This window comes from Carassius gibelio, chromosome A9 (genome assembly GCF_023724105.1).
Source record: "Carassius gibelio isolate Cgi1373 ecotype wild population from Czech Republic chromosome A9, carGib1.2-hapl.c, whole genome shotgun sequence".
Taxonomy (NCBI): domain Eukaryota; kingdom Metazoa; phylum Chordata; class Actinopteri; order Cypriniformes; family Cyprinidae; genus Carassius; species Carassius gibelio.
In genome coordinates this window covers 30,511,639-30,538,146 of record NC_068379.1, presented here as the reverse complement: position 1 = coordinate 30,538,146, position 26,508 = coordinate 30,511,639, and the positions used below count along the sequence as shown (strand labels likewise).

The 26,508-nt window shown below is 37.3% G+C and overlaps 1 protein-coding gene across 10 annotated transcripts in view; it reads right to left on the bottom strand.

Moving 5' to 3' along the window:
* Positions 1 to 1,793: 1,793 nt before the first annotated feature.
* LOC128020137 (obscurin-like protein 1) overlaps positions 1,794 to 26,508 on the bottom strand; it is a 31,642-nt gene continuing 6,927 nt past the window's right edge. The window contains exons 3-32 of one of the 10 annotated variants that reach the window (XM_052606769.1): positions 25,757 to 26,026; positions 25,342 to 25,602; positions 24,939 to 25,244; positions 24,599 to 24,865; positions 24,221 to 24,496; positions 23,733 to 24,008; positions 23,300 to 23,575; positions 22,735 to 23,010; positions 22,163 to 22,438; positions 21,663 to 21,941; positions 21,500 to 21,574; positions 17,673 to 17,948; positions 13,655 to 13,930; positions 13,291 to 13,584; positions 12,779 to 13,054; positions 12,424 to 12,699; positions 12,074 to 12,349; positions 10,898 to 11,173; positions 10,544 to 10,813; positions 10,174 to 10,440; positions 9,793 to 10,062; positions 9,096 to 9,362; positions 7,530 to 7,796; positions 5,425 to 5,537; positions 5,134 to 5,287; positions 4,721 to 4,882; positions 4,508 to 4,612; positions 3,949 to 4,215; positions 2,755 to 3,024; positions 1,794 to 2,490 (exon numbers count right to left, since the gene is read on the bottom strand). In XM_052606769.1, coding sequence (XP_052462729.1) covers positions 2,480 to 2,490; positions 2,755 to 3,024; positions 3,949 to 4,215; positions 4,508 to 4,612; positions 4,721 to 4,882; positions 5,134 to 5,287; positions 5,425 to 5,537; positions 7,530 to 7,796; positions 9,096 to 9,362; positions 9,793 to 10,062; positions 10,174 to 10,440; positions 10,544 to 10,813; positions 10,898 to 11,173; positions 12,074 to 12,349; positions 12,424 to 12,699; positions 12,779 to 13,054; positions 13,291 to 13,584; positions 13,655 to 13,930; positions 17,673 to 17,948; positions 21,500 to 21,574; positions 21,663 to 21,941; positions 22,163 to 22,438; positions 22,735 to 23,010; positions 23,300 to 23,575; positions 23,733 to 24,008; positions 24,221 to 24,496; positions 24,599 to 24,865; positions 24,939 to 25,244; positions 25,342 to 25,602; positions 25,757 to 26,026 — 7,211 coding nt within the window. In that variant the 3' untranslated portion in view covers positions 1,794 to 2,479. The remainder of the gene's footprint in view (positions 2,491 to 2,754; positions 3,025 to 3,948; positions 4,216 to 4,507; positions 4,613 to 4,720; positions 4,883 to 5,133; positions 5,288 to 5,424; positions 5,538 to 7,529; positions 7,797 to 9,095; positions 9,363 to 9,792; positions 10,063 to 10,173; positions 10,441 to 10,543; positions 10,814 to 10,897; positions 11,174 to 12,073; positions 12,350 to 12,423; positions 12,700 to 12,778; positions 13,055 to 13,290; positions 13,585 to 13,654; positions 13,931 to 17,672; positions 17,949 to 21,499; positions 21,575 to 21,662; positions 21,942 to 22,162; positions 22,439 to 22,734; positions 23,011 to 23,299; positions 23,576 to 23,732; positions 24,009 to 24,220; positions 24,497 to 24,598; positions 24,866 to 24,938; positions 25,245 to 25,341; positions 25,603 to 25,756; positions 26,027 to 26,508) is intronic. The other 9 variants (XM_052606771.1, XM_052606770.1, XM_052606772.1 and 6 more) reach the window with 9 other exon arrangements.

Below are 26,508 nucleotides of genomic sequence, written 5' to 3'. Positions count from 1 at the left end.
TATCCATCTTATCTCTTATTAAAATAATGCTTGTGTATGACTGTACATCTTAACAGTAATATATCGCTAACACTTTAAAATAAGGTTCATTAGTTAACTACATTAACTAATAATGATCTGCACTTATACAGCAATTGATCATCTTTGTTCATGTTAATTTCCACATTTAATAATCATGGTAAGATTAGGTTCCTTTTAATCAAAAGAAAGAAAGAAAAAAAAAGAATTGGAAAAGATTCGAAAACAACAGTGAGAACCAGGAATTGGAATATCTAATCATTTCTGTAATCCTTTTTAATTTTAATTTTGCAACTTATAAAGCATTAAAATTTGTATTCATTTTACAAATTACAGTTTTTCTCAGTCACTTTGGTGCATTTTTCAAAACAGAAATGAAATTTTCAAAACTACTTGTACAACCTCCACATCATCTAGTCATTAATACACATCATAAAACCAGTTTCTCATTCTTTTGAACAAGTTGCGATTGCTATTGTACATTCATGCAATTGATTACGCACATCTATCTGCGGTTTCCTACATTATCAGTTGCTAATGTCATGTTGCTCAAAATGTATTATACAGTTTTCTGTGCAATAGTCTTAACCCCCCAAAACATCTAGTCTTTAGTTCATCGTATAAGTCATTAAATGCAAAATGGTTAATCTAGTTGTCATAAACTGCCAAGCACACTTTTTATTTGTATTTTTACACACTATTATTAGATGTTTTGTCAATTTGGCATGAATTGTGCAAGTGAATCTTTACTAATGAAGAGAATGTAGATGATAAACCAATGATAAACCATTTCTCTGAAATAGCTCAAAGGTTCATCTCATGAATCTTCAGTAGGAAAGCTTATACTGTATAGACAAAGGACAACACAAGAGTTACAAATTCTGAAAATGGAATTATTTTCATCTTTGTTCCCATATTTCCTTTTCTATATCACAATGGCATTGTAAAAGTATTTTTTATTTTTTTATTTTTTTGGTCAGACCACTAGTAAAAGTGTAACTGGGAATTCTATCCAGTCTCTTTCAATCAACATCCCACAAACGTGTAGTTTTGAAATGGATATATGGCATACATAAGCATATGGCATACTGTTCAATACAGTAGTTTACATCAGAACATCCCTCCACTGTTAAATTGACAACATGACTAAGCAATTTGACTGTCTTATCCGTAAACTATGACACAAGGACTTGTCATTCTGATGGCACTGACATGTTCATTGACACAGATATTTATTTTTGAGAGATGAACTAAGGATTTTGAGCAAGAGACTGGCTTTTGCAGGTCATCCATTGTGTTTTGATATTTGTACGAGTTGTTTTGAGAAATGCACTTACTGTTTTGCAAATCTCAAGAATGATTAGAGAAATGTACCAAAGCGACTGAGAAAAACTGTAAAACTGGTGTATGAAATGGCAAATGAAAATTATGTAATTTCATTTTCATTTTGCACCAAACGTTGCACAAATGTATTGGAAAATGTAAATGTAAATACAGAAATGCATTGTCATTTTACCAATTGCATTGTCATTTTGCATATTAGATCCCAAATTGAATATTGCTACCCATATGCTTCCATATTATCATACTTGTGTTTCTTCTGTTAAACACTAGAGAGTGCACTGGTACATTTTGCGTGAATGATAGAAATCAAGTCAGAGAGACAGGTTTGGAGACAGAATGTAACTTTCATTTCTGGATTGCAGTGCTGAACTCGAAGAGGGGCATTTTCTAAGTACTGTATATATACAGTATATATATATATATATATATATATATTACAACATTTTATTGAAAGATATTGATAAACAAGAGGAAACTGAGGCACTTTATTTGGATACTTAAGTAAAAAGGCATGAACTGTAACCTTTTCTTACAACAGAAGCAAACAATTAAAACTCTCAAAACCATTTACATTTATATGTAAATGTTTCCCTTCCTTTGTAAAAGTCAATTTCTGTCCCAAACGCTCTTTTGATCATCTTTGGCCCTGCACAATTGTATTACATGCCTTAATCTCACTTTAATCTGCATCCCACAAAATAATAATAATAATTAAAAATAAACTGCACAAAGAATATCTATACAAGGATATACAGTATACACAAATTTCAAAAATTAAATACCAAATTACTGTGCAAGAAATTTAAGTCATAAAGATATCTGGCCTGGTGTTATTCATTTTGTGTATTTTTTTTATAAAGCAAAATGTATTTGATTCTAAATTTAGAAAAACTGAACTATTATTATCTTATGGATGGTAAACCATGTAAAGTGGGATATAATTTGTAAAACATGACACTAAAGATTTTAAATTTCGATTTCAAATAAATTAATGATAGCGCTCTCACTTTCAGACACATCAAAAGAGTTAATAGTTTCATCATTTCATTTGGTGTTATTGTATTTAAATAGTGGCGTAGGTGATTATTATGCACTGTAAGTGCTTATGTGTTGTTTCTCACTGGTTACCTGCAGAAAAAAGAAAAGGAGAAATATTACTAAGTCAGCAGTCCCTTCATAAACCCTTACCCTCAGCTGTAAATCACAAGGCCCACGCTATTAGTGTGTATCAGGTTCTTATTAAAACAAGCCCAGAGTCAATGTCTAACAATAGGCACCAGAAATGTCTCATATCAGAGTAAAGTATAATGATATACAGTATATACAAAATATGACCACAAACTTTTACGATATATAAACATGCATTCCATCTATAACAGTATATAGGCATACCTTTGACCTGCAGATGTGCAGTGCTTTTAGCTTTCCCAGTAATAAAGCACACAGTGCCGCCCATGTCTTCAGATGTTTGTTTGAGAATGAGCTTATGAACGGTTCCCATTTTCTCTACCACAACTTTAGGACCAGGATGCAGTGTCTCCCCATTCAGTGTCCAGGTAGGTGCCTTGGCCACTGGCGCAGAAACTTCACATTCAAAGCATGCGTCTGCAGGAGCTATTACATCCACATCCTGCAGCTCTCGCACCATCAGGACCGACTGAGCTATTTCATCAGAGGACAAGTGCAATACATGTAGTCACATTTAACTGCCAGTTATGTAAATGCAATACGTTCTCATTATATATATACTAAGTAAAATTTGCCATACTGTTTTATAATTTATTTAAAAAACAAACAAACAATGAAGTAGGTTTTAAAAGAAAACACTTAATTTTTGAAAAGCTTATTCAAAAGAATGAGTAACTAACTTGCAAGTAGCCATTTTATTGACATGGCACAGGAAAACCTTAAAACTGTAAAATTGATAATATTTAGTTTGACCATTTTATGAACAGGCATATATTTAGGCTATATGTGCCCTTAAGCGTTCCTGTGGCTCAGTGGTAGAGCATTGTGTTAGCAGCGCAAGAGGTTGTGGGTTCAATTCCCAGGAAACACACAGACTGGTGGAAATAATTATATAGCCTGAATGCATGGTAAGTCACTTTGGATAAAAGCATCTGCTTAATGCGTAAATGTCAAGTGCACCAGTAATCAGAACCTACTGTAAATGTAAAATAAAAACATTGCCTTCTGGCGGTCAATCGTAGTAACCACCAATAAATTTTGGCCCCTTACATTTGAGTGCCAGCTGGCTGAGGGTAAATTGGATGCACAAAGCAGTTAATTTTATTAATCCAAAATACTTATTTCCTAAGTAGTTTTGCCATAAAACGGTGGTGTCATTCAATTGGCTTAGAAAAAGCAGCCAAAAATGAGAGATAAGGTGTGGTGTGAGAGGCATTCATGCCAAGAAACTTGTTTGGTTTTCCCACCTAAAAGAAAATTGATTAATTGAAGCTGCTCTGCGTATTTCGCACCTGATTCAGATCAACATTGTTAGGAGGGAGATCCATGAACTGAACTAAATTATTAATTATAACTTATAATGCTATAACTGGTTTGAAAGGACTGAATTTGCCTTACCTTCAACAGTTAGTTTTGCTGAAGATGTGTAGTTTCCAACTTGAACACTGTAGGTGCCCTCATCTTCCAGCAACACCTGCTGAATCACAAGTTTTCGGTAACATCCTTCACTGCAGATCTCAAAGTGTTCTGAGGGCAGGATGACATTTGGGCCCTTATACCAGCGAATGCTACAACGGGGGTTTGTCAAAGTGCAGTCCAGTATGACACGGGTATTTTCCAGAGCAGTTATATCCTGAAGTGGTTTCACAATGTTTGCTGGTAGTGCTGTAGAGATGGAAAGTTGTAGTTTTAATTGATGTCCTTCTTGACAATTAAATAATTTGTACAGAATGGTAAGAAGAACCAAAAATACAGAGGCTTGGAAAAGTTTTTTTATTACTATTTTTGACCATTGGTCATTGCTGCTTTCTTTAATTTGTCAGAACAGAGTAAATACCCATCTGGTTGACCACATTCTAGACCAGTTTTAAACCAGTTTAAAAAATGTCATGGCATCTGCAACTTGTAATCAATTTTTTGATTTGTAGTGAATGCTTGACTTAAACTAAATACAGACCCTCCACTTCGAGGTAAGCTGTTGTCTCAAGATTCTTGGCAACGAACTTCATTTGTCCAGAATCGTCTTCTTTGACATTGCATATGAGGAGGAAGTGCTTTGTCCCTAAGTAGGAAAACATGATACAGAAAATTCACGATCAGATACTGATTGAAATATTCTCTGATCAGTTTTTGGAAGAGGGCAAAGTTAAGCAACAGGTGCTAGAATAACCTTCCTGACGGATCTTAATGGTGCTGGTTGGTTTTATCTTCTCGCCATTCTTAAACCACTCTCCGGGCACATCATCCAGGGAAACTTCACACACGAACACTGCATTCTGACCTTCTTGAATATCCAGATCCTCTAAGCTTTGTAGTATCTCAAGCTCCCTCTCTGTTGAAATGTTAATACACACAAAAAGGCACTGTTTAATTTTAGAACGTGTACTCATTTAAAACAAAGCAAGGGTAAATGCTTCCCATTTAGTTAAATTCACCTCTGTACCAGTAGGTGGCAATGTAGTACTTAGATTGATTTAGCCTACTTCAGCAGCAGGATAACGATTTAAACTAATCAGTACCTCCAGGAATATATATAATATGCAGAAAAATCTGGTGATAATCTAACAGACTTTCTCAAGTTACCATAGATATCCACTGTACAGGATGTTGTGGCATCTCCAGCATCACACACATATAAACCAGAGTCTCCCAGTTCACACTTCAGTATCTGTAGAAAACACTTTCTTCCCATCGAATAAATACGATGATTTTTTCCTGGTTTAAGATGAACATCATTCTGAAAGTAGAAGACAATTTTATCTGTAGATTGTTTTTATCTTCATATTATTATTAGCACTGGTTTAGGACTTTTACATGAGCGGTTTTTAATGTACTGCAACAAGAGGGTTTTCTGAGGATGTCATGTAATTTTACCTTTGTCCACTTTATGTCCACGTTGTGCCGTGAGAGCTCACATTCAAGTGTTATACCAGATCCCTCTGGTTGCCTGATATCCTCAAGCTTTTTCAGAATTGATACAGGAATTTCTGAGGAAGCAAAGGAGTCTTGTCAGCCTATGTGAAAACACTGTTGGTGGACTTGATTTAACATATTGATCAGCTTATTGATCACAATTGAAAGGCTGTGATCTTCAAAGCAAGTCACTATTTATAAATTTTAACAATTTACCCCTGATTGCCTCTGTTTGACTTTTGAGATCCCTTGAGTCAACTGTGAACATATCTATCTGTCTAGTACAACAGGAGCTTATCATTTAACCATACCTCAGCTTTTGTGCTTAGAGTGCTTTGAGAAGAGTACTTTGTTGTTGTGGCATTTACATGTTATTGTCATCCTTAGTGACAGCTCCGTGACTCCAAAGGATAAGCTCTATTCAGTGACTTGGCATAGAAGATATTACCTTACACTGGCACTTTATGCTTGTGACTGTTAGTCTGATCATGTGATCCATATCTTTTTATGTGTGCAACCTGACACATGGTAAGAGCAGTAGCAAAGCTGTCTGTCCATGCCATTGTAGTGTCATCAGCAACTGAAATTGAACCAGTTTGTAGACTTACATCATTGCCCTGGACCCTCTTACGTCCTGTGACTTGTTTATCATGGCCAGATTCCACCCCTTATATGTTAATTGTTGCCAAAGCAATTAAGAAACAAGATACAGATTATTGCAAGCCTGAATAGCTTGGAGCTATAAGTAAATATGAGTATATGCACGACATTCATAGTTTATTTAGGGATTTCGGACTTTGTATGCATTTTGTTTGATACAGTGTTTTAGAGAAGGTGTGTGGTTAAAGGGATGTGGGTGGATGAAATCAGTGGCTAAATCTTATAGAATGGTTAAATCACTTACAGGTGATTTGTGGGAACTCTGCACCACTAGGTTTTCTAAACTAACAGTAAATAACCCTTCAAAATAAGAGTAGTGCTGCCCCAAACTCATTTCATTGGATGAGCCAGTAAAAGCACCAGTTTGCTGTCTGGGATTTGCCACACTGTACCGTGTCTGTTGTATACAGAATCACACATCAGTGCAGACAAAGTGTAGACACACAGGGAAGGCAATGACTGTTTTTCCACAACTTGGAATCTAATCCTACTCCTCAGTAATCCTTCTCATCTTTGCCTTGTATTACATGCTGGAATTGGTGGGCGGGGCCAAAGAAGCAATAATGTAGAAGTAGGCTGTGATCTTCAGCAATCTTTACAATGTCATACTGAGATAAAATCCGAAACGAGTTGTTTTAGCAGCTTGGTTTTGAGTTCTGAAACTTACAGGATGGTTTCATAGTACAATGAACTCTTATATGTCAAAAGATCAAGGACAATATGATTTCTCAATTAATGACCCCTTTAAGACTTGTTTTCAGAAAATGTCTAAAACAAGTGTATTTTGTCTTACTGCACTGGCACTCTTATACTGTGTTGCTTTTTTTGTACATTTTTCTTTTCTTTTTTCTTTCTTTTTAACTGGATTACAAGTTTAATTAATAGTGAAAGCTAAATTTGCTGTCAAGTTTTTGAAATAGGTGGCCAGTTGATTGCCTTTAGTATAAACTGATAATAAATAGAAGTTTCTTCATTCAGGGTAATGTTTTTGTCATCTGGTGTAATGCAAATTCTCTGTTACACCAATGTCATCCATTACACTGTATGTTAGTATCACTGAATAAATAACGATTTTAGCGTCTTATCTATCTTACAGATACAGATTTACTGTATCCCTTAAAATAAATAATGATGTGAATTTTTTTGGTGATAATTATCTATATTCACTGATATGAAAAAAATGAACGGTGATACTTTTTTTGCCATTTATCGCCCAGCCCTACTTGTTGGTTAAGCTTGCTTTTCACTGCCATTACGATATATGGATGAGGACATTTTAAAACATTTCTTGTTTTGTAAATCCCAAAAAGAAAAGGTAATTATGTAAATAATGACATAATTTTCCTTTTGGTGTGAACTAACCGTTTAAGTTTAATTTATAAAAATAATTTTGGTTTGCACTTTACCTTTAACGTCCAATCTTGCTATTGATCTGATGGTGTCAACAGAGAATATGTAGGATCCAGTGTCATCCAAGGTCAGGTTAGAGATGGTTAGGCTGTGTTCTCGTCCTTTCGCAGTCATACGCAAACGGTTGTTGTTTTTGAGAATGTGCCCATCCTTCTGCCATACACCCTCCACATTGCTATGTGACAGCTCCACCTCAAACGAAGCCGTCTCTCTTTCATAAGTCTGGATCTGAGTTAGACCTTTCCAAATCTTGATTTTTCGTGCTGTGGGAGAAAGCACCGGTTGTTAAAGGCAAAAAAAAAAGGTATAGTTCAATGGTGATGCAATTAGAAATATGTGATTTTTTTTTTTTTTAGAAAATTTAGAAAAAATAGAACAACAGTTGTTGAATTAGTTGGCTTTGTTTTGCCTGCTTGGTGTTAGCAGCAATACACTAAATCCTGCTTTCGATCAGGGCAGGGATGGACTAGGACTAAAAAACGGGCCTGGACTTTGACTAGGCCCGGCCCAAAACAATCGGCGTGCTTAAACTCGACAACAACAAAAAATAATGCCTAGCATGAGTGTCACGAGACTTTAATTGTGGCTCATGATAGTATACCATCCAAATTATAGCAATAGCACTGATGTTGACTAGATGTTGAGCTGGAGTCGGTGTCTTTCTCTGCTCTTGGTCTAAGCTCAACCTGACGGCTCAATAAAACGGTGATGACTGCATGCTTGGCGGGTGGTGGGCCGGCCCACCGGCTGTCCTGGAGTACTGGCCGTTCTGTGATTCTCCAGATAACACAGATGGCCAGTCCGCCCCGGGATCAGGGCTATGCCAACATTTTTTTTTAATTTTCCAAAACAGCATTCCCCGTGGAAAAGAGGGGTTTATTTTAGAGAGTTGGTAACACCACCCTAGATTTTGAAGGCCAGTGCACCAATTTAGATGCAATGAAAACAGATCAAGATTCATAGTTGGTGCCAGGAACTGCCAAAGTTCCAGACTTTCTCTCATCACTTGCTCATTTGTACAACACAGCTTCATCGTCTTGACCTATCCATATGACTAGTAAATAATTGCTTGTTTTCCAAATTGTAAGTTAATTTTAACTTGAAAAGCTATGTTAAGAGATTGGTAAGTTTGAAATTAGACTGGAAATGGAAATCAGTTGTGAGTAGATAGCCTCATGAAACTTTTATCCTCCTCTCATAATATGTTTCACAGGCAACTAAGAGGAATTAACCTTTACTTAGACAGGACCTTCTACCAGCTCTTGATCCAGTTCTCATTTGGCATGCTTAATTAAATTATCATAACTCTTCTGATCTAATGTCAATACAGAAAGCTCTTCCCCAGGACTCAGTAAGTAGTTTGCCAGACACCTGTTTACTGCTGTCACACCATGGAACACGTGTCACTAAAGTAGATGCCTCTTACTCAGATTACTCTTGGTCACTTGATTCAGTTTGTTTAAGACAACAACATCGCAACGGGCAGTTATGAGGGACTATCACTGTAAAGACATGCTAATAACAGCACACAGTGAGGAAGAAAGCAGCTTGTGCAGACTCACGTTCCACAGCGAGCTTGGCTTGTGTACGGTCATGTAGCGTTTCACAGCTGTAGGTGCCCTGGTCTGAAAGTGTCAGTTTATGGATTGTGAGAGAACGCTTTTTGCCATCTTGCTTCAGGATGAATTTGGACCCTGGATGTATTACCACTCCTTGTCTCATCCACTGTACCTCTGCAGTTTCATGGCTGACCTCCACCTCAAGCGTTGCTTCACCAAACTCCTCTGCAACTACCGGGCACAAGCTCTTTGTGAAAAGCACCTGTGCCTCTGAATACAGATAAGGTTAAGTGTTAAGATCTTTCCCCATTTATTTGAACACTTTGGAAAACTCTTTATATTTGAAAGCCAGTGAGCAAAGCCAATGAGAATGACATTATTTCATGTGCTTGAAGTACAGCTTCTCATACTAACACTTGTCTCTGTCAGTTAAGATTGGAAATCTAACTGGAGAAGCTGTTAAGCACAAGCCATCATAAGCACCTTTTCAACAATTCGGGTATGTCTGAAAGGGTCATTATTAAACACAAACATGCTGACATGGTATTAAAGACCTGTACAGGCTTTTAAAAATATAACACACTCCACACTCCAAATAATATTTTGTAGAAAGTAAATTTGTTACTTCATAGGTTGAAACTAAGAATAAATGTTCATAAGTCACGTTTGAGCAGTGAAATAAAAATGGATGGTATTCTACCTTGGACCTGAAGGGTAGCTCTGGAAATCACACCTTCAGCCTCGGCTGTCAACTTGCAGCTATCTGAGACTTGGCAGTTGGTGATATGCAGCACATGGCATAATCCATTACTTGAGATGCTGAACTTCTCATTTGATGAAATTGGCTGGGCATTCCTAAACCAGGCTAGCTTAGCATCCTCTGGAGATACCATACACTTAAATGTTGCGTCTTCTCCTTCCATGACAGTTATGTTGTGTAGCTCTGCGATAAACTCCACAATGCGAGGAACTTGGGATAAGAAGAGAAGGAAATTGGCACTAAATTAACATGTGATTCGTTCCTGATTTCAGGTTAAGCTTTATGCATTTAACACAAGTCCTTTGGTAGAAATGAACTTACTATTGACCACCACAGTAGCTGATGTCCTTTCATCTTTGGATTCACAAGCATACTCTCCTGCATCATCTTCTGTTACATCATGTATTGTCAGGCTTCTCACTCGACCCCCAGCTCTGATTGTAAAGTGTCTGTTTGGGGTAATCTCTTGGCTGCCTTTGAGCCACTGAACATCTCCTTTGGACTTGTACAGTTCACATTTTAAAACCACATCACTACCTTTGAGTCCCACTACATTTTCTAGTGGTTTGGAGAATTTTACCTTCATTGCTGATTTGGAAACAGTAGAAATAACATTTTACTAGAGACATTTTTTTTTTTATAGACAATCAACTTTTGTTGTAAAACTTCACAAACCATTCCCTGGTCGTACCTTTAACATGGACAATGAAATGCATCTCGTCAGATTCCACATGACACGTATACTCTCCAGTATCACATCTCTTAAGTGGGTTAATAGTGAGGTAGTGGGTGTTACCATCACTTGTTGTGTGGAAACGATCACTTCTGATTGGATCATGGCCTCTCTGCCATTTCACTGGGGCACTGACCCTATTAACAGTGGCACGCAGTGTCACACTGTCTTCTTCATAGGCTGAAATATTTGTTCTTTCATCTTTTTTAATGAATTTAAATGGGGGTTCTATAAAAAAAAACATGTTATTAAGTGATTTTTATACATAATGTTTAACCTGATACATATTAAATTGTTTTCTTTGCTATTTACCTTGAACTGTTAGCCTAGTTATCATTTTGTCATCAATGGCATCACAGAGATACTCTCCAGAGTCGGATGTCTGAAGTCCTGATAGCACAAGCTTCCTCGTTGTTTTTCTGCTTTCAATATGTGTGCGTACATCCTCTTGTAGCAAACATCCATTGCAGTACCACTGGACTATAGCATTTTCTCGAGATACCTCACATTCCAGGATAAGATCATCTCCTGTCATTAAAATGTGGTGTTCTGGCTTCTCTGAATTCCCAATAATGGACACTGGAGCGTCTGAGCAAAAAGAAAAGATTATTTTGAAAAATACAATGTCAGAAAAAAATGTGCAAAAATATTTTGCGGTACCACAGCTTGTCACTAAGGTAGTGCCCTCAAAGCTACAGCTATGTACCTTATCTACACCTAATGGTACCTTAAAGGGGTCATATGACGTTGCTAAAAAGAACATTATTTTGTGTATTTGGTGTAATTCAATGTGTTTATGTAGTTTAATGTTAAAAAACAATGTACATTGTTGTTGCTCTTCTAGGCCCTGTCTTTTTTAAACGCGTCTATATTTATAAAGCTCATCGTTCTGAAAAGCAAGGTGTGCTCTGATTGCACAGCTATCCAGTGAGTTGTGACTGCCTGAATACCAAGCGTGTAAGGGAAATGTTATTCCCCTTAACATACTGTGATGCCGTCTCCCGGTGCGATGAGACAAAACAATAAAACCCATTACAAACTAGGCATTTGAGTGAGTGGCAGCTGGCAGGCTTGAGTAAGGAATGGGTGGTGGATTTGACGAAGGAGTGGCTAGTGGGCTTGTGGCAACCACATGTGACAACCCCGGGCTGGACACCGTGTCGTCTATGGTGAAAGACAATCCGGAGATCTACAACGCGAAGTTGATGTATTTCCACAGTGACCAACACAAATCAGCTCTAGGCATGATGTAGAGGATATCGTCCTCTTTTGGAAGGCCAAACAAAGTAGTTTCGCTTTCACAATGAAACGCACAGCGTCTCCACAAAATGGTGGCGTCGACAACAACAATACTACAGTGAGAATAAGTTACACCTTTTTTGAGGGTACTTCCCCAATGACAAGCTAAAGATACAAGTTTTGTGTATTTTATCTGAACATGTACATGCATGTTTTTCATTGTGTACATTGCCTTTTAACAAGTAGTACCTTCTACAGTAACACTGAAGACAACTTTATCATCTTGTGCATCACAGATGTACTCCCCTGAGTCCTTTAATTCAGCACTGGGGACAATCAGAGATCTGAATGTCCCTTTCTCTTCACAGATGAAATGCTCATTTCCCTCAATCTTCTCATTGTCTTTAAGCCAACTGACCACTCCATTTGCTCTTGAGACCTCACATTTTAACACAATAGCATCAGATGCTACAAATCGGCACTTTGTTTCTAGTTCAGCTTTTCGCAGAATTTTTAGTGGTGTATCTGGAAGGAAGAGGATATAACTTTAGTTAGTTGCAGGAATCAAATTAATTAATCTACTTCTTGCGTAAATGTACCTTTGATTTTCACTAGGAAATCCATCACATCATCTCTAGCATCACAGACATATTGCCCTGTGTCTTCAAAAGCTGCAGAGTGAATGGTTAAATGTCGACTTGTGCCATCCTCTGTGATGGTTATGTTGCTGTTCTCCTCTATCTCGTCTCCATCCTTCTTCCAGGTGACTTCAGCATTTGGTCGAGACACTTCACACTCCAGAACCACAGTGTCTCCCACAAGTTTCTCTACTCCATGGGCCATTTTCCTTGGCCGAATAAATCTAACTGGTGGCTCTGGATAAGGAAATAAAACCATTATGGACATTTAGAACTGTATTATTATGAATTATTAAATAGAGGGTCTTTTACACACCTGCAATGTTTACAAAGAAGGTCACTGAGTCATCAGCGGTGTCACAGACATATTCTGCAGAGTCTTTGATGGTAGGTTTTGGGATAATAAGTCTCCTATAGACACCATCAACCTCCAGAATTAGGCTGTCACTCTCCTCTACTTCAAGTCCATCTCGATACCAACGTACAGTGGCGTTTGGTCTAGAGATTTCACAGCTCAGGACCATCCTTTCAGAAGTCTGCTGGCAAAGTTCCATTTGGGACTGGCTTGGAGAAACTATGCGCACTGGGGGTTCTGTAGGGAAAAGTCAACATGACATCAAAATGGGCCTTATTTACTTTCTTAATGCAGGTTCCTAATCTCTCATTTCATGCAATTCATTGATGCATGGTATTCTAAGAAAAGAAAAAAAATGTTTTTGTTATCTAGTAACCATTTGATTAACTTGAACTGATTACTGCAACAACTTTTCTACTGGCTGACATCACAAATCTCTAACTGGTAATACATATTAAACCTAAATTTGATACCTTTTATGTTTAGATTGAAGAATATTGAATCATCAGCTGCATCACAGACATATTCTCCAGAGTCCTCAACACCACTGCGCAGAATTTTTAGCCGTCTATATGGACCCTCTGTCTTTAGCTTTATGTTTTCACTCTCCTGTAGTTTTTGTCCATCCTTGAACCATGTCACCTTTCCATTTGGCCGTGAAAGTTCACAGCTAAGAACAATTTCTTCAGGAACATAGCGATCAAGGTGGACATCTTCCTTGGGATATACAATCATCACTGGGGGTTCTGTAAAGCAAAAGAGAATTGCTACACAGCCTTGTAAATATAATTTGATCAGATTTGACTTGTTTGTATGAATGTAAACATATTTACTCACCTCTTACATAAACTTGAAATGTTAATGCACTATTTCCAGCCCGACAGGTATATGTCCCAGAATCTGAGAGTTGAGCTGAAGGGATGATCAGTCTTCGTATAGTGTTTTCTGCTTCTATGAGGATGTTGTCACAAGGCTTTAATTCTACTCCGTCCTTGTACCATTGTGCAATAGCATCTGACCTGGACACTTGACAGCAAAGGAGTAGATTGTCTTGTTCCACAATATTTTTGTGCAGATCATCTTCTGGTATGTAGCCAAATGTTACAGGAGGTGCTGCAATAAAAAAGAAATGGACATTAGTTTTATGTTGCACTGCTTTTACTTTTTGCCGCATAAGTACTACATAAAGCATGCAATTCAAGCACTGATGATGATTGCATGGGCAGCCCTGTAGAACTTTCTCCACTTTAAAAGCCAAAGGAAATACAAAGAAAAAGAGAATACAGTTAATGAAAGCTTTGCAAGAATGAAGTGCTGTTAAGCATAGATAATAAAGATTACATGCTTGACCAGCATAAATGGTTTTTTTTAAAAATACAGAGAAACAAGATACCAGTTAAATAGCATCTAAGGATAGTAGTAGTTGGTGGAAATATTGCAAACAAACTTGTGAAGCTTCAGATATATTCCTGCATTAGGGAAATGGTTAAAGAGCCCATAAAGCAGCAAGAATGGATCTGTCGAAAGGTAGAGAAGAATGCTTTCCCCAACTGAAAACAGAACTCTACAAAATGATTTGATGATACATTGTATTTGTTAGTTATATAACAGTATACTTTGGATATTGTATGTCACCTTTAACATCCACAAAAAATTTGCTGATATCATCAGCAGTATTACAACTGTAAAACCCAGAGTGGGATACATTTGCTGATTGAATAACCAGTGTCCTCCTGGTGTGGTGTGATTGGATGTAAACCCCAAATTGAGGTAGGAGCTGTAATCCATCCTTGTACCATTGGACCAGGGCTGTAGGATCAGATATCTCACACTGGAGAATGACTGGCCAGCCTGCTTCAACAGACTTATTCTTCTCAATCTCAGGAACAGATGAGAACTTCGCTGGTGGAGCTAAGAGGATTGTTGTTCAGTCAAATTAATTGAATTACGAAAAAAAAGAATAATAATAAAAAAAACCTTTCTAAGATATGAAAACTAAGGAAATGAAATGATGAGAAAGATTAAAACTAATGGCTAACAAATGAGACACTTTGCAGATTCCTAATGTATATCATGAGTTCTTATCTCATGTTATGTGCTACTGTAGAAGAAGCATATTCTTCTAAGCATATAAGTTAATGAGCATGACTAAATTTAGGGTGACCATAAATGCCCTTTTTCCTGGACACATCGTGGCCAGAATTTCTATATTGCCTAAAATATCCAGGTTTCGGCTTCATTTGCACTGTGCAGACCAATCAGTGTTATGGCATCAAAATACCTTGTGAGCTATAGAGAACTTGTGCTTTTAAATTGCTAATATGTAGATCCCACCTTCTCTGCGCCATGATTGGTCGATTATGTACAATGCCTGCATGTTATTGGTCAAACTACTTTTCGATCATTACCTACAGAAAGTATGAAAACATGAAAACAAAGCCAAAACCTGGATATATTGGGCAATAAAGAAATACTGTCCAGGACATTTCCAGGAAAAAGAGGACATATGGTAACCCTACTAAATTATGTGACTATGCATTATATTAATACTGCAATAAGTGATTCAAAGATATTCAAAAATCTTTTGAATCCTTTTTTACAGTTTGTTTGTGTCAGCCAAAGTGGTGAGGAGTTCATTTTAGTGTTTAAATAATGGGGCTTTGATTATTTGGTTATGAATGTTTACTTTGTTAAATTCTGATAAGGGCAAACAGCAGTGGATGAAGCGTTATTGGACATATTGTTAGTGGTTTTGAGAAAGTATGTAGACTCAAAATCACCTGCAACATCCACCTTGAATGCTATGCAATCATCCACAGCCTCACAGCTGTACACGCCTGAGTGTTTGAGCTCAGCTGATTGGATGATCATTTTCCTCATAGTGCCCTCTGATTGGATGTCAAGTCCACTGTCTTGTTGGAGTTCAACTCCATCTTTGAGCCAGGAAACTTGGGCAGTACGGTCTGATATTTCACACTGAAGTATAATGGGACAGCCTGCTTCGATAAACTTGTTCCTCGCAATTTCTGGTAGTGCTGAGAACCTAACAGGGTGTGCTATGAAAATTTGAACAATTAAAAGAAAAAGTACATTATCAATAAATTAATTTGTTTAAAAAAGTACAAATCTTTTAAAAGACAAGTAGACAGTCTAAACCTACTGTACAAATTTGTTCAGGGTTTGCTATCAAGTTATCAAGAAGTAAGATAAGCAGTGTTTAAATGGATGGTAAAGTATGTTTTCAACAGGGAGTGATTAGAAGTGGAAGAACTATCTAAAGTGCCATAAAACAGTGCACAGCAGATTATCATTTTAATAGAATTGTGAAAGTCACCTTGAACATCCACCTTGAATGATATGGTATCACCTGGATCATGACAGGTGTTGTTTCCAGTATCAGACATTTCTGCTGATTGGACAGTTAGTTTCTTCATATTTCCATCTTTTTGGAAATTGAGCCCAGGTTTTGGGGCCAGATCTATATCATCTTTGCACCAGAGCATCTCAGTGGCAGAGTCTGTTATATCACATTTCAGAACATTTGGTGAGTGTACTTCAGTGGACTTGTTCTTCTCCACTTCTGAAATTGGAATGAACTTCAGTGATGGAGCTACAAAATTGTGAATGGCATAGAGTAGGGCTGGGCGTTATGACATTATATATTGTCGCGATGGTACAGTATAAAGTGTCTATTTTATAGATACTTTACTAAAGTATATTATACACGGTATGTAAATATATCTGGGTAAAACAGTATTACTAAAAGTTGTTGACTCTTTATAGTGATAAAGGAACATGCATGAATGAGAAAATAAAGAGTGGCAAGTCCACTCAATTATGTTTGCGCTGACTGACACACCTGTGAAGTACGCGCACAGAAAGCCACCTCTCAGAAAGCATGTGCCATGCAATGTGCATGACATTAAGTAAAGTTATTAAGTGCAATAAGCTGTGAAACAGAACTCATTGCATTGGTCACGCACTGACTGACACACCTCTGAAGCATGTGCATAGAAAACCGCCTCTCAGACGGCATGCTAACACAAATCCAGCTCTCTTTTGCGTCTTATTGCACTTGAATCAAATGCACACACAATTATGTCAAAATGTCCATTGTGTGGACTGGAGTATTCATGTAAACACAGTTGTTCCTTTTGTCTTAAGTGAGAGGAAACTGGATGTGTCATTATTTTGGTGCCTTATTCGGTCTTAAAGTGACAGCAGCCTAATATAAATACATTCATGTCTGAAAAAAAATCTTACTGATATTGCTGTAATAACGTTTTTAGCGTTAATAAGAATACATTTATATTTAATTCACAGAGTGAAGACTATGCATTTTTTTATTTTATACACTTGATTATACAGTTTCTGTAGTATTTATTACATGACATTACAAGAAGTCCTATTCAACGTACCTCCTATTGTACCTAAAAAACTGAATTTGTTATATTATATTTTTCCTGTTGTTTGTAATTAGCTTCTTTCTTCTTATTTTTAATAAGATAAAATTATAAAATAACAAAAATAACTATATAGAGACATATTGTTATCGGGAAATTTTGTATTGTGAAATAAGATTTTGGTCATATCGCCCACCCCTAGCATAGAGGAAGAGTTGGATGATTTAGTGGAAAATAACTGGCTAGTAAGTGGTGGTGTTTTTTTGTTTCCTATTCATGAATACATGTGCTTGAGTGACAATCAGTAAATACTACTTTTGAGGGATGGAGGCCAAATTATTTGCCTTCTACTTCTGAATAACCACAATACATAGTTTTTTAGGAGATTGCTTGACTTGCTCAGTTTACACACATCTCATGTGGTGTCTTCGTGAAAGAAAACATCAAATCACCTTTGATTTCCACATGGAATGAGATGGTGTCATTGTTTGTCTGGCAGCTGTATGTTCCGCTGTGACATAATTCAGCACTTTGCACAGAGAGTGTTCTCATTGCTTCCTCATACATAGTAACAATGCCATCTTGAAGAAGCACCGCATTCCCATCTTTGTACCACCAGACTTGTGCATCAGGGTCTGAGATTTCGCATTGCAGTTTAAAGGGTCTTCCTGACTCAATGCATATGGTCCGTTGAGCCTCAGGGACACTGGAGAACGTCACTGGCGGAGCTACAGACAATTTTGTACAGACACATTTACTTTTATATAGTTTGTTATTTTTTTATAAAACATACATGCATTTATAGTTTTTCTCGAAACTTGATTCTCAAGAACGGGTCAAAATTTTGACTATCATTCAATATTTTTAAGAAAGACTCTGTTTGGCATGAAAATTACTTTAAGAATATATTGACAATTGATTCCCAAAATGGGAAAACAAAACCGAAAACAGACATACATTTCAGAATATAAGATGAAATATTAGAAGCGCAAGAGTAATGGACAACATTCAAAGTCAAAGATATTTTACAACAAAGACAAAACATGGGCAACAAACATGAAAGACTAACATACTGAAAATGAATTTAGTTTTGTTACTTGTGCATATATCAGTTAGTAATGTGATTGTAGTATCCCTAAGAAGAATGCATTTTTATTATTATTATTAGTTGTAGTAGTAGTAATATATAACCACGATAATTATTAAATAGATATCTGAATTACTTTAATGAAGTTTCTTTAAACATGCTTGAGAACTTGTTATTGCCAGTTTTCTGATTACTGTTTTGAAAAAGATTTTACTTAAATTGAAATTTCCAGGATGCTGCTATGAAAGGGAAATGTAAATAAATAATAATATAAAAAGAATATTAAGTAATGTATCTACTGAAATGTGCATCGGCAGTGACAACATCTTACAACAACCTATTAGTCTGGCTTTTATCTGAACAACAGATTCAACAGAGTTAGTGACCACTGCATGATTGAAGTGGTTAGTTTGATAATCGAATGGATTGAGCTGGCGTAGATGACTGATGATTCACCTGGTAGGTCCTGGGGAAACTGGACGGTGACATCATCTGTCTCATAAGCATGTTCTCCAGAGTGAGACGGCTCAGCTGTTTTGACAACAAGAGCTCTGAGAGTCTCCTTAGATTGGGTGCTACCATCACATTCTTGGAGTTCCTCACTTTCCTTGTACCAGCACACCTCTTGCATTGTGTTCGATACCTCAGGTTGTGGAAAATTAGCAATTTCTGCTTCTTCATTTGACTCGCTCCCATCAGTCTCATGGATAGTTGATGTTTGCAAAGATGTAGCTAAGGGGTTTAATTTAATATGTTTTAACGTAAGCAGATATTTTTACCTAAACAGGTACTATATAAAATATATATATATATATATTTTAATGTAACAAGTATTTGTTTCTTTGCTTTATAGCAAAGGCTATACTGCATTAAAGTTTTGTTCTGAGTATCATTTACTTTGATATTGTAATTGTTTTTAAATGTTTATACAATTTTTTTTTTTTTACATCTAGTCATTTCATTTCATATTTGAATGTATTATTTGTCAAATAACAATTAAATGACTGGAATTGATTAGGTAGCAGAGTGGATTTAAACTAGTTTAAAATCACCTTTGACATCCACCTTAAATATTATGTCATCATCCTTTGTCCTGTAGTGGTATACGTCTGAATGACCCGAGCCTATTGCTGGAACATTCAGTCTTCGCACACTTTCCTCTGATTCAAGCATATATCCATTTTCAGAGTAGAACTGTATTCCATCCTTGTAACAGTAAACCGGTGAATCATCTTCAATGGGTCTGACAGCTTTATCTTCTGGTGGAAGTATAAAGAATTCTGCTTCATGACCAGGTTCTTCAATTTTGAGGGGACAAAGCAATGCAGATTAAGAGTGTAAGTGTGAATCAATTTTTTTTTTTTTACAGAAAATTTAAGCAAAAAGCCAGACATTGTTAGTTGCTTTTGTTCATTAATGCTGTGTTGAAAACAATCTTGAGTCACCTTTCATTTCCTCCTGATGTACAACAAATTCACCCTTTGTAACAGTCTCATATGCTTCTTGCAGACACGTCTCTGATGACTGAATGAGCTGTTTCTGTGTTGTAGGTTTACTGAATATTACAGTTGTCTCATCTTCTTGGTAGGATATAGGGTTTTCTTGGATTGTGTTGTCAGAGTTCTCAGTTAGCGGTACACTGGAACAGTCTGCATCAATGCTCTCATCCATTCCACAAACTGGTGTGGAATTTGTCCTTGAAGCTAGGGATATTTCAAGTTATATGAAAAGAGACATGTATTACAATTATGACACATTAGATTGTATATTTCACATTAAATAAGCTTAATAAACTGCACTTATTTATAGCTTTACTATCAATCATCTTATTATAGACTCGTATTTCTTTTACTTAGCCAATATCAAAATTACACTATTTTGTCTACAATATAGATTCAAGATGATACAATAGCATTTGTTTTTAGTGAGATTATTTTTGTTATATATACAGTATGTATTGTGTGATGGAATTCTACAAGTGAATAATTTTAAAATGTAGCCACATTGTAGAAAAGAGCTGTTTTTGTTTGTAAGTAAGTTGAAGTTTTCTGAGTTATTCAGATTCGGTAAATGGATCCGAATAGAGAAGAATGGCGTTAAGTGGTTGTTAGGTGGTAAATGTCAATGGCATATATATTTTGCTCCCATCATATTTGCAGAATGATGGAGCTAACTATTTAAATCACCTTCAACATCCACCTTAAAAGCTAAGACATCTTGATCCATGCCACTCTCTTGTTTTCTGATGTGATCTGAGCCTTCATCTTCGGAAACTGAAATATTTGTCTGGTTTGTTGGTTGCAGCTGTGGTTGTAGCATTGGTTGAAACTGTGGTTGTAGCGTTGGTTGTAGCTGTGACTGTAGCATTGTTTGTAGTTGTGGTTCTAGTATTGGTTGAAGCTGTGGTTGTAGCATTGGTTGTTGCTGTTTTTCCTCTTCAATCAATCTGAAAGTTTTAGATATAGACAGTGGGGTACCCCACTGAATTCCTTCTCCAGATCTTTCTGCTGTGAGATTGTTGTTCTCTTTTTCAGATCTGATCTCAGCCTCAGGTCCTGATGTTTTCAGGGACTCTTCTATAGTTTAATTGTTTACACAAAGAAAAGGTGGAGTTCTTTTCAGTCTTCACAGTCAGAAAAGCTTTTAAAGATGTCGTTTTAGGAGTATTTCAAGATTGTAAACATATAAGAGAGATGACCATAACACATAGTGGTCTAAAACAAGACAAACAGTGGTTAAAACACATACAGTATTAAAAACCGAACATGATTACACAAAAAGTCACATCAACAACTTTCATTCACTCAACTATTAATTCTGTATTTCAGATCTCTGTAACATAATTCAGTCAAGACAATACTGATGATGATCCTGAATGACACATGAACAAGATGACTCAAACTGTGTTTTCATATCTTTTGATATGAAAAGTTTAAGTTTAAATGAAATGTGCTTCAATGAAGAATTTAAATGGGTAAGTCTATTGAATGAGTGTTAGTTTGGAAGAAGGGTTTGCAGACCAACAGGATGTTGGATGAAGACATGGATTAGTTTTGGGAGCTGTTTTGGGTAGGTAACCAAGATGCAGGGGACCAGCATCTCCAGGAAGAGCCATTGGATAGTTAAAATCACCCTTGTTAGTGGCATAGAGGCACTGGGTTAAATGCTTGGGTTGAGGTAGCATTATATCACCTTTTATATCCACAGTGCACTGGACAGAGTCATCATAGGTCTCACCACTGAACACCTCATAGTGAGACAGTTCTGCTGTTAGAAAAGCCACAAAGAAAACAATAACTGACTTGCTTCAGCCATGTTCCTAATTCAGAATGGCGACAAATAAATGTCAAACCACCTTGATCCATTTCAAACGGGGTGGGATCATCTGGTGTCTTTTGGCTGTTTACTTCAAAAAGAGATGTCTCAGGTGCATGGATGATTACAGTTCTTCTGGATATGTCTGAGTGAACTTCAGGTTCAGGCTTAAATTGAGAAAGCATGACCTTCTCATCTTTTGTCACGCTGACATATGGAGTTGAATCTGAAATTTCATAATGTAATGCAACAGGTTCCATTTCCTCAGTGCATTTGGTCTTCTCATCTTCAGGAACAGCCAAAAATGTTGGTGGTGGCCCTACAGATGACCATTGACAGAGGAATGCTTTATTCAATGTAAGGGGACTTTTTTTCTAAACTCAGAAAGACAGAACCAATTATGGCCACTGAAGCCAAGGACATATAAGTAACATTGTCAGAATACATTTAAAGATAATTTAAAAAGCTACGTAGAGCACACAATTGTTAGTCGTCACATAAACACGTTAAGTAGATTCGAAGCAAATCTTTGAAAATCACCTTGGTCTTGTACATTAAATTGGATGGGATCACCCGTTCTCACATAGTCGTACCATCCAGAGTAAGAGGGCTGTGCTGTCTTGACAGCTAATGTCCTCCTGGTGCTCTCCGATTTGATATGAGGCTGACTTTCTGAGACAAGCTCTACACCATCCTCGTAGCAACACACATTGGCATTTGGATCTGAGATCTCACCTTGCAAATCAGTGGAGTAGTCTGCTTCAACCAGCTGGTCCTTCACGCTGTCTTGTAATGCTGAGAACATCACTGGTGGGTCTAAAGGTGATCCGATGCGTTATTAAAGAATAAACATAATTAAAATATTTTATTAAATAGTAACCTAGGCTGCCTATCTGTGATTTCTCAGACCATCTGCCAAGAAGCAAGTTAAATAATGCAAAACGTAACATCTGTATCAAATCACTGCCAACAAGTTGGATGCAATGGTGAGAGGCATGTCCATAACAGCAATGCTAAGAGACGCAGACAACAAAAAGCTTGATTGTCAGATTGCATCTAGTTTTGCAAATGTGTTACTGGATGTACAAGATTCTCAAAAAGTCATAAATCACCTTTGATATCCACAGGGAACGGGACAGAGTCATCAGATGATTCACAGTGGCACAATCCAGAATGAGTGGGTTCAGCTGGATTGACTACCAGAGTCCTTACATCTCCCTCTGACTGAATGTCCAAACCACTCTCTAGCTGAAGCTGCGTATTGTTGTGGAACCAGCTGACTTGGGATGTAGAGTCTGAGACCTTACAGAGGAGTTCAAAGTGTCCACCAGCTTCCATGCATTTATTCTTCTCAGCTTCAGGAACAGCTGAGAACCTCACGGGTACAGCTAAAGATGATGGTTTATATCATAATTATCAAGAATCACAAGAAATGATCTAGATTAAAAGACCTATTGCTTTAAGATAACACGTAACAACTGAATATACGAGAACAACATGACATAATGAAAAGACAATCAAAAATTTTAAAACAAAATCAGAAAAATGAAATGGTGACAGAGGTATTGTGAAGCAAAAAACTGACAAAAGAGCAATAAAGCAGTGATTGTTAGTAGCATAATTGCAAGAAGACATACAGTTAATTTGTAAGTCAGTAATAAATTTGGCCAAAGTCACCTCTTATCTCCACATGAAACTTGATGACATCATCCTTTGTTGTGCAGCTGTACACACCGGCATGAGACGGGTGTGCTGATTGAATACTGAGTGTTCTCATACAGTCATCTGAGTTGAAGTCTACTCCAGATTCTATAAGGAGCTGATCCCCATCTTTGTACCACTGGACCTGTGCAGTAGAGTCTGAAACCTCACACTGCAGAACAATGGGGCAGCCTGCTTCAATGCACTTTCTCCTCTTAACCTCAGGGACAGCAGAGAACCTCACAGGTGGGGCTATGGATATTTTAGAGTGTTTAAGTCTTTATGATTTTAATAGTCATTTTAATTAATTTAACTCTATACAGTCTTAATCAACTTTACCATTGTCTTCCCATTTTTTATCTGGCAAAATAAAATTGTAATTTAATTCACTTGTTAAAATTTTTATCACCTTTAACTTCCACATTGAAGTGGACAGCATTACCCCTTGTCTTGCAGCTATACCCCCCTGAATGGTAAAATTCAGCTGCCTGGACAATCAGTTGCCTCTTTGTGCCCTTGGATTTGAAGTCTAGTCCACTTTGTGGTAAAAGTTTCACACCATCTTTATACCAGGAGACCTGGGCGAGTGGATCTGAGAGCTCACATTGCAGTGCTATCGGTGAGCCTGCTTCAACGGACTTGTTCCTATCATCCTCCGGAAGGACTAAGAACCTCACTGGTGGGGCTACATGTGTTTAGATCAGCATTATTTGGTAAACTTTAGAGACTTGGAAGTGCAGGATTCCATTGTTGAACATACTCATTTGATTTTGATTCATATGAATGCAAATTAATGTTATTAATAAATGCCTTCATTCTTAGATTTCCAACATGTCAACATAATGAAGCTGATTGACAACTATGAAGAAAGGAATAATAATAACAACAATGACTCACCCTCAACCTCCACGTTAAACCTGATGACGTCATCAATAGCATCACAACTATAAACTCCTGAGTGGGAGAAATCAGCTGATTGGATGACAATCCTCCTCATTGTTCCTTCTGATTGGATGTGCAGACCTTCCATTGTATGAAGTTCAACACCATTCTTATACCAACGAACTGGAGTCTCAGGGTCTGAGAGCTCACAGTAGAGCACTATAGGGTTGCCAACCTCCACAAATTTGTTTCGATCCATTTCAGAAAGTGGTGTGAATTTTACCAGTGGGGCTGATTGATGGGAATATATAAGCAAGTTCACCAACACAAATACAACAGTTAATATCCTTATAAATATATCTTAGTGCAAGGAAATCAGAATTAAGTGTTTACCTTGTATGTACAAAGCAGCAGAATCTCGAATTCCATAGGCAATGAAGGTGATCTCTGCTCCATTTTCTGTGTCCCGTACCCCACGAATGCGTAGGGACTGGTGTGTACGCGAACGCCTTATAGAGAAACGTTCATCGTCTTGAAGCTGATTTCCGTTTAAGAACCAAGTGCCTATAACTGAGGCAGACAGCTCAATGGTAAAGCAGGCGTCCTGGCCCTCTGGCACTAAAGCATCTTGTAGAGGGGTTTGGATTCTGGCAACTGGAACTGGAATTGGGAATTACATTTGTTAGTGCTTTTTTGATGTGAATGCAGTGGATAGTCTTAATTAGGAGCTTACCAAGGTGAACTGCTCGAGGGAACTCTACATTTCCACTCCTTCCATACTTGTTGACACTGCATATCCGAAATCTGTAGTCTGCCTCGCATGGAACGCTGTCGCCAAGAATCTCCACTGAGGTTACAGAGTCTGTGGTTAAACATTGCAGCCACTCCTGTGAGCCAACTTCTTGTCTTTCAATAATATACCCTGAAGGTGGATTCTTCCGAGAGTCTTGTGCAGGAAACCAGGACAGGAGAGCTGCATTCGCTCGCTCTGTGTTTATCTGTACCCCGATAGGACAGCTTGGTGGACAGTGCCTTGCAGCTTAAATTTTCACAGGAGAAGAAGATGTTGATTGAAAATTAATACCTTTGGACATTCTGGAATATGAAATATGAATTCCAAACAAATGTTTTTTTACCTTTCACCCTTAGCTGAGATGACGTCTTCGATCTACCCACATAGAACATGACCAAACCAGAGTCTTGTGGTGTGGTGTTGACAAAGACCAAGATGTGTGTCCTTCCAAAGGATTTGACAATGGTCTGATGGGTCTCCCTTAGCTCTGTTCCATCTTTGTACCAATGAATGTCCATTTCTCCCTCCTCCACTTCCACACAGAAGGCTGCATTTTCCCCTTCCAGAACATCAACTTTTCGTGGCAGCTTTCTTACAATGGTTCCTTCAAGAGTACGTTTAGATTAAGTAAGTTTACATTTAATTGACGACAATTAAGTTATAAAGTTACAAATGCTCAGAATTAGTTTTTCCTAGGCGGATGCAAGCAAGTTAATGTAACTATTTTTTTTTTGGTTAATTTTTATTTTATTTTTTACCTTTGACTGCTACCTCAGCAATGCTTCTGCCCCCATCAGCCATTTCACATAGATATATCCCATCATCATCAACCCCAATATCACGAATTGTGAGTCGCCGCATTGTCCCCCACTCCTCCATCCCATATTTGGCTCCAGGTTGTAGTCGCCTGTCTTCTAAGTACCATGTGATTGGAACAGAGTCCTCAGGAACTTCACACTCAAGAACAGCTAAGTCTCTCTCCCATACTTGCAAGTCATTCAGTGGTTGCTTAAATCGGATAGGTGGCTCTGTTGTTACAAGAAGGAAAGAACCAAAAAGGAAAGTTTTTTTAATGTCAGTAATGTTAGATCTGCATTATCTCTGTGGAGATAAAATTTATATAAAATACCTACCCTGCTGGCAATGACCAGCATACAGTATATTGTGCTTTGGGTGAAGCAAGACTGCTTTGATGGACCAGCTCCAACCAGAAAGGCCATTCTTTTTTTGTCAATAAGCACACCTTTTGCTAGTTAACTGCATGACTATGCTTGTTAACCTTTTAGATCAGCGCTAGCATTCACTAGCCTTGACCAGAATGGATATTCATGCATGGACATTTAAAATAATCTGGTGGATATTTCCTAATGTGGTAAAGAGGTAATCCGTAATCAGTTAATGGTATTATTTTCATATCGTTATACTATTTTATTTTAGAAAAGGTAATCATACTATTGATAAACCTAACCCTAACCCTAACCCTAACTGGAATTAGTATTATTCCTGTTTA